Raw genomic sequence first — 11,287 nt, forward strand, 5'->3', positions numbered from 1 at the left:
TTAGCTACATCTACTAGCATATTTAGCTACATCTACTAGCATATTTAGCTACATCTACTAACACATTTAGCGATATCTACTAACACATTTAGCTACATCTACTAGCACATTTAGCTATATACTAGCATATTTATCAACATCTACTAGTACATTTAGCTACATCTACTAGCACATTTAGCTACATCTACTAGCACATTTAGCTACATCTACTAGCACATTTAGCTACATCTACTAGCATATTTAGCTACATCTACTAGCATATTTAGCTACATCTACTAGCACATTTATCTACATCTACTAGCACATTTAGCTACATCTACTAGCACATTTAGCTACATCTACTAGCATATTTAGCTACATCTACTAGTATATTTAGCTACATCTACTAGTATATTTAGCTACATTTACTAGCATATTTAGCTACATCTACTAGCATATTCAGCTACATCTACTAACATATTTAGCTACATTTACTAGCATATTTAGCTACATCTATTAGCATATTCAGCTACATCTACTAACATATTTAGCTACATCTACTAACATATTTAGCTACATTTACTAGTATATTTAGCTACATCTACTAGCATATTTATCTCGTCTTAAGCGCAGAGGTGACAGGGCCTTCTCTGTGGCAGGACCAAGACTCTGGAACGAGTTACCTCTGCTTGTCAGACAGGCCCCCTCCCTCTCGGTTTTCAAGTCCCGTTTAAAAACCCACTACCATTCAGTAGCTTTCAATACCAGATGATCTGTGTTTTGATCCTGTATGCTCCACACTGGTTTGTCGTCATTATCTGCATCGTTTTTTATGTCTATATTCTGATTTACCTCATTTTGTATTTTGCTTTGTGTGTTACCTGTTGTTTTGTCTGTACAGCACTTTGGTTGGCCTTGTTGCTGTTTTAAGTGCTTTATAAATAAAGTGGAATGGTATGGTATATTTAGCTACATCTACTAGCATATTTAGCTACATCTACTAGTATATTTAGCTACGTCTACTAGTATATTTAAATACATCTACTAGTATATTTAGCTACATCTACTAGCATATTTAGCTACATCTACTAGTATATTTAGCTACGTCTACTAGTATATTTAAATACATCTACTAGTATATTTAGCTACATCTACTAGTATATTTAGCTACATCTACTAGTATATTTAGCTACATCTACTAGTACATTTAGCTACATCTACTAGCACATTTAGCTACATCTACTAGCATATTTAGCTACATCTACTAGCACATTTAGCTACATCTACTAGCATATTTAGCTACATCTACTAGCATATTTAGCTACATCTACTAGTATATTTAGCTACATCGACTAGTATATTTAGCTACGTCTACTAGTATATTTAGCTACGTCTACTAGTATATTTAGCTACATCTAGTATATTTAGCTACATCTACTAGCATATTTAGTTACATCTACTAGCATATTTAGCTACATCTACTAACATATTTAGCTACATCTACTAGCATATTTAGCTACATCTACTAGCATATTTATCTCGTCTTAAGCGCAGAGGTGACAGGGCCTTCTCTGTGGCAGGACTTCACTTCACTCTTCACTGACTCGGTTCTTCTGACGGTGAAGTGATGAACAACCTGAAAAGCTCAGAGGTGTATTAGTATCTTCACAGTAATAAGGTTGGCGATGTTTTGTGAATAGGTGGGACACAATCTTATTGACCTTTAAAGCAGACACAGAATCCATCCAAAGCCTTAAAGTCCTCCATCACTGAGCTTGGGTTCATTGCAGAGAAAGACGAACAAACACTGTTTAAAGCTGTGACCTCCATTCACTTGAAATCATACCTGATGTTCTCGTCACTGTTTTCAATCCTTCTGAGGATCCAGCGTCTCTGCTCCGATGGTTTATTGTAGTCCAGACACAAAGTAGGATGCAGGTTTTCCTCCGTCGGCCGTTTGTCATCAAACTGAAATGAGCTCACATGCAACGTTTTGGATGGTCTCTTCAAGTTCACATTTTTCAGCTACATTCTTCTTGATTCCTCATCTGTATGTAGGATATGGAAACTAAACCTCTTTTCACAGGAAGCCGCGAACACAAGAGGTACCTGAACTCAGCGCGGCTATTTTAGTCAACTTTACGGTTGTTAAATAAATGTAAACAAAACACAATTTTATCTGCTAAACTGAATGATAATTACTTTCAAATAAACCACAGTCCGTGCTCCACTACCATGGTTAACCAATGCTACTGCTACTTCCTGTTTGACAGGAAGTTGTCCCCAGAATCATTTATACAGTAGAGCCCCCAGGAATAAGGTGGACAAAAGTCAACTGAGTCCCCTCCCCCACCGCATACTCATTTAAACTTTACTAAACTCATCAAGCTGGACATTATTTTCTCTTGTTCAAATGTATAAATTGAAACTCTGTCTCAGAACAATCACCCACCATTTTGTTGTAAACCAAACAACTTGGTTGTAGTCGACTGTAGATGGTGTTAGATTGGTAAAAGACTATGATGGACTGGAGACCTGTCCAGGGTGTCTTCCCCCCCCCCCCCCCCCCGCACAGTGACTGCTGGATATTGGCATCAGTGACGCCCGTGACCTTAAGTGGGTAAAGATGGATGTGTAAAAAAAAATAGTCATAATAAAACTGAAAAATGTTGTATACCCAGAACTAGATATGAATGAATCTGGATCTATTTCAAAATAAAAGCATATAAAAGTTAAACTTGTTCAGTTTGTTGATTGTCAGCTTTGATTTATTTATTTATTTATTTATTTATTTTTTTGACTGAAGAACGTTTGTTTGTCTCTGCCTGCAGTTCTGGATGTCAGCAGTGGCCACCACCATGCCCATCCCATCTGGGGCCTTCATGCCCGTTTTCATACTGGGTGAGCAAAAAGAGCACGTCAATTTAATCATTAGAATAGTTTGAAAAATATAAATAATGCTAATATGAGTGGTAAATTCAGAAAGGAGAACAAAACTTTACAGTTACATTTTGTTTGATTTAAAAATGTCTATAATCCCATTTTTTATTTATTTGCTCTCAAAATGAACATGTGTTCCTTATTGTGCTGTCTGTTTTTCTTGTGTTTATTTTATCAAACATTAATTTAAAATACTTTATATTGTTACCCCAAGCAACAAACTCCATAACGAATATTTTATGCAAATGTATTTTTATATATATATATATATATTTAAAAAAAATCTATGACCTTTGCTATGATGTGTCACCAGGTGTTTATTATTTTGGCTACAGTTTAAATTAATATGAATAAAAGGGACACAACTAAACATTAGGCGACTGTTTCCATCATTATTCTCAGATATGTGATAAGTTCATGTTTTTCATATTTTATTAAATAAAACCTTGTTTGATACAAATTTTGAGTTCTAGGAAAGTTACTCTTCTGACTTGTGCTGAAAAAGCCAGTTTATTAATTAGTTTTTAAATGTTTGTGCATCCTTACTGCATGAACTCTGCATTTCAAGGTCAAACTGGTGGAGCCGTTTGCCTCCTCCTCATTCAAATTGGATAAAATATTTTAAAAAAAGGATCAAATGTTAAGATTGCTTGTGGGTAAAAATGTATTATTTGGCCAGCGAGCATCGAGTTAAGAACTTTGAAGTGGTAATTTCCAAGCTTTTCCTATTATTTCCCTTTTTAGCTGTAAGATGGGAACTTGATGTGGTTTCATGACCCAGTTAAGGAGCAGTTGGGAACTTTGTGTCCTCACTCCTGACTCTTTTTAAAGAACACACGAGTCTAGTGTTAAAACACATCAGATTTAGCATCTTGTTCCTCCTGTAGGAGCTGCGTTTGGCAGGATGGTGGGCGAAATCATGGCCACTCTGTTTCCTCATGGGATCCTGTTTGATGGTATTCTGTACCGCATCATCCCTGGAGGATACGCAGTCATCGGTTAGTCTCATTTTTTTCTGTTTGTTTATCTTTTATTAGCAGTATGTCTACAGCTGTGACTTTTCTTCCAACAATCACCATTTGTCCCACGTTGTTCACAAATAAATTCTGAGAAAACAGAGCAAAAGTGATCCAATCAAAGCAGATCCTTTAGAAGTTAACCAACACTGTCCACCTTCCTTCCCGCTCTCATCCTCCTGCACACTCAGATTTTAAAGTGTCCAGATTGTCAGTTGTCCTCATCCTTGTTGTCGTCTGTCACTTCATCCATTTTCTTTCTGCTTCAGCGTCTCGTCCACCTCATTTCAAACTTTCCAGCCCTTCAGTCAACATTCGCTGTCAACTTGTTCTCCTCCTCGTCTATAATCCTCCTCATCTCCCCAGCGTCTGTTGGTTTGTCATCCTCTCCCTCTCCTCCTCCTTTCCATCAGAACGTGTGGTCTCTTTGCTCTGACAGTTAAATGTCACCGTGGGTTTACTCTGCTGTCCTCACCTCAGCCAGTGACCCAGAAATATAGCCGTCCCTCGGTTTCTCTCTCTCATCTCTACAAAGGTCATCCCTCCTGTTTTTCTCCATTGATCTTTCAGCCCTTTTGATCAACTCTCTTTTTAAAAGCTTAATGCCTTCTTCTCTATTAACTCACTTTAGCTCCTGTTTTCTGAGGACGTTCTCATTTATCTTTTGGACCTTTGACTTCTCTTTTTCTTACGTTGCATCCACAATCAGCTGCACTTTATTTCCTTTTCATCGTAGTTTCCAGGTTGTCTCTTTTCATTCGCCTTCATTTTTATTTTTTAAACACTTCCTTCATTACCGTATTTTTCGCCGTATAAGTCTCACCTTTTTTTGCATAAATTAGCAAGTCCTGCAACTTATACATCGACGCGACTAATATTTGTTTTTTTCCCCATGTTTATAACCCAATTTTTGACTGAGGTCTGACGATTTCATTTATTTAGACATGGAAAATATTGAACACTACCATTTTCAGCCACTAGAGGGCCCTCGAGCGATATGGCAAGCCAAGTTTTTTTCATTCAACCTTTATTTATACAGGTTAATCCCAATGAGCCTTGAGGACTCATTTACAAGAGAGACCTGATTTCAACAAAGAATGATGACAACAATGGACAATGGCGACAACAATAGACAATTATAAAAGAGGCGTACAGATTTTTTTTAACAAATTAAAATAGGATGGCAAAAGAGTTGCAAAAACAGCTTGATTCTAAGGTGAATGTAGAAAACTAAAAACAGGAACATGTCTGCATTGGTCCCTGCCAGGAGTCCAACAGATTCTTAAAGCCACTTAGAGAGGTCAAGGTCGAGAGCTTCAGATCTTTTTGTAAGATATTCCAGGAAACAGGAGCGGAGTAGGAGAAGGCCCTTTTGTCTAGTTCAGTCCTCACTGAGGGAACACTGCAGGTAATAATGTCCTGAGAGCGCACGCTGTAGCTGCACTCACACAGAGACATGTAGGAAGAGATGTATGAAGGCAGCAGACCAAGAAGTGATTTAAAGATGAAAATGTACCAGTGAGAGAGTCTGCGTGAAGTTAATGATGTCCAGTTAACCATTGAATACTGGGTGCAGTGGTGGGTACGATAATCACAGCCAGTTATGAATCTTAGTGCACCATGATAGACAGCATCCAACATCTGCAGCATCCAACATCTGCAGGGTTCTTGTAGGAGCGTTCATGTAAATAATGTCACTGTAATCAATGGAGGGAAGGAAAGTCACAGATACAAGGAGTTTCCTAGCATTCAGAGTTAGACAGGATCTGTTTCTGAAAAAGAAACCCAGTTTAACTTTCAGTTTCTTTACCAAGTTTTCCATGTGAATCTTAAAAGAGAAATGCGAGTCAGACAAGATACCCAAATGTTTATAGGAATCAACAAACTCAATGGGTACACCATTTGAAGATAAAATCAGAAGAAGAACCGCCGGGACCGACTTCCTGTTTGAAAAAAGCATCCCCATGGTTTTATCAGCATTTAGGACAAGTTTGAGGTGGAACAAATCAGTCTGGATGTTGTTGAATGCAGATTGCAAAAGCTGGAAAGCCTTAGCAACTGTTTTAGCTCAACAATAAACAACTGTATCATCAGCATAGAAATGTAAGGATGCATCAGGGATGCTTTGACCTACATTATGTAGATTGAAAAGAGGGTGGTCCTATAAGACTGAGCCTTGTGGTACACCATTGTTGACTGTTAAATAACTGGAGGAAGTACCATTCTGTTCTGTCTCATTAAGTGTATCATTAAGTGTCTCATTCACAGGTAAAAGTGGCTATTAATGAGACACTTGGCTTGCCATACAAAGCCACCTTCGTCTCGCTTCAAAACTCCTGGAGCAAACGTCAAATCAGCTGCATTTCGCCGCGCCACCCAGACGAAATGCAGCTGATTTGACCATTAAAGTGCATTTATTAAGGAAAGGTTAAACTGAGACACACCTTTGCTATAATGTCAAGCAAACAAATAATTGTTTTTAAATGTTACTCTAGTTAAATTCTTGTTAAAGTCCTCCCATGCACGCTCCCATGGCCGCCATTTGGCAGCCAATCGATTTTTGGCGCAACACCGGCCCACGTTTCTTGGTGGTCAGCGGTGACACATAATAGATGTGACATACACGGCGAAGCGACTTGTGTTTTTTCCACTTTAGTAGACATATTTGGACTGATTTGACTTATAAGGCGTTGCCTTTCATCCTGACATATTTGCTCCTTTTACTCACTTTTTTAAGCCACTATAAGAATTTCACAGTTTGTCCCAGCGCAGTTCAGTTCAGTTCGGTTTGTTTCTTCCAACTTGTCTTTGTCATGTTTTTGCAGCCATATTGTCTCGTCTTTCCCTCCATGTCCCTGACAGGAGCAGCAGCACTGACCGGAGCTGTAACTCACACGGTGTCCACTGCTGTTATCTGCTTTGAGCTGACAGGACAGATCTCCCACATCCTGCCCATGATGGTGGCAGTAATCCTGGCCAACATGGTGGCCCAGGGCCTGCAGCCCTCGCTGTACGACTCCATCATCCAGGTCAAAAAGCTGCCATACCTGCCAGAGCTTGGCTTTGGACACATGAGGTTGGTGTTTAATATCAGCCGCAGGAGTCATTTTCATCAGTCTTGGTTTAAAAAGGTGCGTTATGCAAAAGTGAAACAATATATATTTTTTTCATTTAAGATGTTTAAGCACTCAATTCTACGTCTACAAGCTCATAAATATTCCACAATATTTGTCTTCTTAATGACCAAATTATCAATTAAATAAGCTTCTTTTACTTTGTACATAATAACAAAAAATGTCTTGTTTGATCGCAACTAAACTATTTAATTCCTTCTTAAATTTATTAATTCCTTCAGTCCTTTCGGACTTTCCAAAGATACAATAATTTTTGGTGTTGAGAGGAAAAAATGTGTAATTTAGCAGAACTTTTGGTAAGTTGTGTTTGTTTAAACTCCATCTTTCTTCCATGTGGATTTTGGACTCATAACTATTTCAGCATACTTCGGCTATTTCAGCCATTTATATATGAAAATGTTCGGCTCATTCAGGTCGTGACACTTTTAATTTTTGTAACTTTTACACTTATTGAAACATTTAACTTTAATTTCAGTTTTATCAATGAAATGAATAAACAACTTTAAATATTTAAACAAAATACTTTGGCTTTTTAATTATTTTTATAAAACTGGATTCGTGTTTAGTTTTTAGCTGCTGCTTTGCTCATTTTAGCTTTTAGCTAGTTTTGACTATATTAGCTCAGCATTTAGACTGAATTGAAATTCATATAGAAAATGCTTATTTTTTTATATTTGTCATTATCAATCAAACGTTTAGTCCATTTCTGTTTCTCATCCACAGCCAGTACAACATCTTTGTGGAAGACATTATGGTGAGAGACGTGAAGTTCATCTCCTCCCAGTTGACATACAGAGAAGTCAAACACCTGCTGGACTCCTCCTCGCTGAAGACGATCCCACTGGTCGACTCAAAAGGTAAAAAAAAAAAAAAAAAGTTTTAACAAAATTATAGGCTGCAGATGCAAAACATTCATCATGTATTAAAAAAAAATACAGCTTAAATTCTCAAAATTATTAGATTAGTTGAGTCATAATCAAAGTTTGTGTCACTTCATTTTGTTTTGTCTTTATTTCCAGATTCAATGATTCTGTTGGGCAGCATCGACCGGGTGGAGCTTCTGGCTCTTTGTGACTGGTGGCTGTCGCCTGAAAGAAGACTGATAATGCAGGTGAGTGCCATCAGACAGAAGATAATCCATTTACAGATTTAATCTGTTCCAACAGGTTAACCAATTCCATTCAATTCAATTCAGTTTATTTATATAGCATAAAAAGTAAATTAATGACATTGTTTATCTGAGGAGCCAGCAAACTGCTTTGAGGAAGAATAACACCAAGGTTTATAACATTAGAATTAGAGGCCAAATTAATGTCGTCTAGAGTTGATTAAAGACTGCAAAATTTATTCCTAAGATGCTCAGGTCCAAAAACCAAAATCTGAGTCTTGTCTAAGTTGAAAAGCAGACTGTCATCCAGGTTTTTATGTCTTTAAGACATGCTTGTAGTCTAAGTAACTGATTGGATTCATTCGGTTTTCATGGACAAATATAACTGTGTATCATCAGCATAACAATTAAAATGTATCCCATGCTGTTTAATAATATTACCTAATGGAAGCATATATAACAAAAAAGTATGGTCCAAGCACTGAACTCTGAGGAACTCCATGACTAGCTTTAGTGCAAGAAGAATATTCATATTTACATTTACAAACTGGAATCTGTTCAGATATATATGATTTAAACCATTTTAGAGCCGTTCCTGTAATCCCAATATCATATTATGTTTTTTAAACTGGCCACAGTGTGATGAGCATTTGAAGAATTTGAAGAAAATATTTCCATTAAGACAAACAAAGGTTGAAATAATTTCTTCTAATGCCACTCATGAACAAAACAATTTTTTTTTAAATTATAATAAAGTATATTTTATTTACTTATAGACTTGGCCTAATTCTATCTTGGGTTTTAATAAATAAATGATTCAAATAAAAAAAAAAAATCACAAAACGCTTAAACGTCATCAAAATTCACCGTAATTATTCAAGGTATCGTATCGGTATAAGTATAGGAGATACTGTACCTGTATTTACTTGGTATTGAGCGAAACTAATTTTTGCAGTATCGCACACCACTAGTAGTTGGTGCAAACATGTTGCCGTAGTTTTATGTTTCTGTGCAGACGTTCTGGAACACCATTATAAACTATGTTAAGCGCCTTTCTAATTGCGTCCAATGAGATATTGGGAAATTTTTCCTTCACGGAGCAAACGAGTGTTGGGTTATGTAAGATAAGTGTGCAAGCATAATCACAAATGCAATAATTGGCTTAATGTTTGGCCTAAATTGAAAAGAAGGTTATGTTTAATTTGGATCATGATTGTGCAAATAAATGAAGCAGCCTGAGCGCCGCAGATATTCAGCTGAGGCTGGTTTCGTGTCCACAGAGAGAAAATGAAAAGAGAAAAATCCCATGAAGTGAAATCAGTCAGATGCTTCTTGTAAGAAGTGCTCTGCAACCGAAAGATGCTGGTCCTAATGGACTTACTGACTTAGCAGGAAAAAGAAGTACATTTGATAAATAGGGAGACATTCGAAGTACAGCGATTGTTCACAGAAAAGTGCTAAAGCGACCATAATGCCACGTCCTATTCGTAAATGTTGGTAACTGAAAGCAGAAACTAAAATCAGGATGCTTCTTTTAAAACCCTCAAAGGAGGAAACCTTTGATCTCACTCAGGACGAGCGCAGTAGCGATTAAAAGTAAAACACCGGGTGTTATGCGCTGAAATGTCTTCCTGGTTGTGAGTTCAGGGTCGCAGCCTGCAGGAGCAGAATCTGTGTCACAGAAACAGCTGGGAGTCGTTCGCCTTTGTGGATGAGGAAGAAGAGGAGGAAAAAGAGAAGGCACGTCTCTGTTTTCCTTTATTTCTTAACTTTTTTTAAACAAATCTCATTTTTATCAGCACCCAGCGCTTACATTTCTGTCGTCTGCAGGACAGTCCAGTTCAGGAGGAGAGAAACGGCCCCATCCCCGTTCCAAAACCTCAGGAGCCTTCATCGAACCACACTCCTCCTGCACCCGGTGAGTTGAATGATGACATATTTCAGCTTCTCGTGGAAGTGATGCATTCTTTTACTAATATACTGGAAATAATTAACTCGCTGCTGCAAAAGAAACGACCCCACCGGACTCAGAATGTGTAAAAGACAGGGACTTGTTGTCGTTGGCAGTTTGCAGTCCGTCACCTACTTGTGAACCCTCCAATCCGGTTTCTATTAAAGTGAAGTGCTCCTCTGATTAACCAATTTCTTCAAGAGAGAGATACAAACTGTGGAGTTCCACTGAGACGTTGGGTGATATATGGAGCAGCACTTTCAGGGAAACGTCGATATATTGTTGCTCAGCCTTTTCTTCAAAATAAAGGCGTTAAAACAAAAGGATTTAATCTGTTGCTCAGGTTATAGCTCAAAAACTGCACACAGTATTTCCCAAGTACAAGTACCGAATTTTCATATTTGCCAAGTCCTGTTTCCTCTCCAGTCAGTTTTAGGAGCTATAATGGAAAACAAGTTCTTAGTTTTCATCCAAGTTATCATTACTCACAGAAATAATACATGCAATATATCTGTTTATTACAAACAGCTTTGCTGAGTCTTTTTAATTTTATTTTTGTTTTATCCCTGGACAAAAACAAATCCTGCAGAAGTTTCCTGCAGCTGCACAACTAGATATTTATTTAAAAAAATATTTCTTGTGTCCGAGTGAGCGTTCATGTCCCTGCGTTTTCCCAAAATACCTCATGAACCTATGGATGGTTCATGCCGTGGATGTATTTTGATGGAACTTGCAGAGCGGAATCACTGGGTGTAAATCTACATAAGATACCTTTTTGAGTCAACTTGGTTCAAAATGGCTGCCACAGCCAACTGACCTTAAAAAAAGACGAAAAATGCTATCATCAAGTCTGTTTTACAGATATAGAGCTAAAACTTGGTATAATAGCTGAGACTGATCCACAACAGACTCAGTGCAAGTCTGCAAGTGACAGACCTTTGGAGCCGATCCAGATGGTTTCAACTCAGTCAAAATTTTGAAGATTGATCGAAGCTTCTGGAATAATTGCATAAAGTTTACAAGGTTTGACCAAAATGTCAACCAGCAAAGCAGCTTTGCATCTTAAAGCACTGATTTCCTTAAAGAATGCTACCTTTGCATATAGATGGATAGATAGATAGATAGATAGATAGATAGATAGATAGATAGATAGATAGAT

General features: G+C 37.5%; 1 protein-coding gene across 1 annotated transcript in view; it reads left to right on the forward strand.

The window, feature by feature from the left end:
• The window catches only part of LOC119425773 (chloride channel protein 1), a 40,231-nt gene that overhangs the window by 18,062 nt on the left and 10,882 nt on the right, over nucleotides 1–11,287 (forward strand). The window contains exons 13-19 of the mRNA XM_037693321.1: nucleotides 2,811–2,880; nucleotides 3,807–3,917; nucleotides 6,798–7,011; nucleotides 7,793–7,926; nucleotides 8,089–8,180; nucleotides 9,825–9,917; nucleotides 10,008–10,095. Coding sequence (XP_037549249.1) covers nucleotides 2,811–2,880; nucleotides 3,807–3,917; nucleotides 6,798–7,011; nucleotides 7,793–7,926; nucleotides 8,089–8,180; nucleotides 9,825–9,917; nucleotides 10,008–10,095 — 802 coding nt within the window. The remainder of the gene's footprint in view (nucleotides 1–2,810; nucleotides 2,881–3,806; nucleotides 3,918–6,797; nucleotides 7,012–7,792; nucleotides 7,927–8,088; nucleotides 8,181–9,824; nucleotides 9,918–10,007; nucleotides 10,096–11,287) is intronic.

The sequence above is a fragment of the Nematolebias whitei genome, chromosome 19 (genome assembly GCF_014905685.2).
Source record: "Nematolebias whitei isolate Nwh7 chromosome 19, NemWhi1, whole genome shotgun sequence".
Lineage (NCBI taxonomy): Eukaryota > Metazoa > Chordata > Actinopteri > Cyprinodontiformes > Rivulidae > Nematolebias > Nematolebias whitei.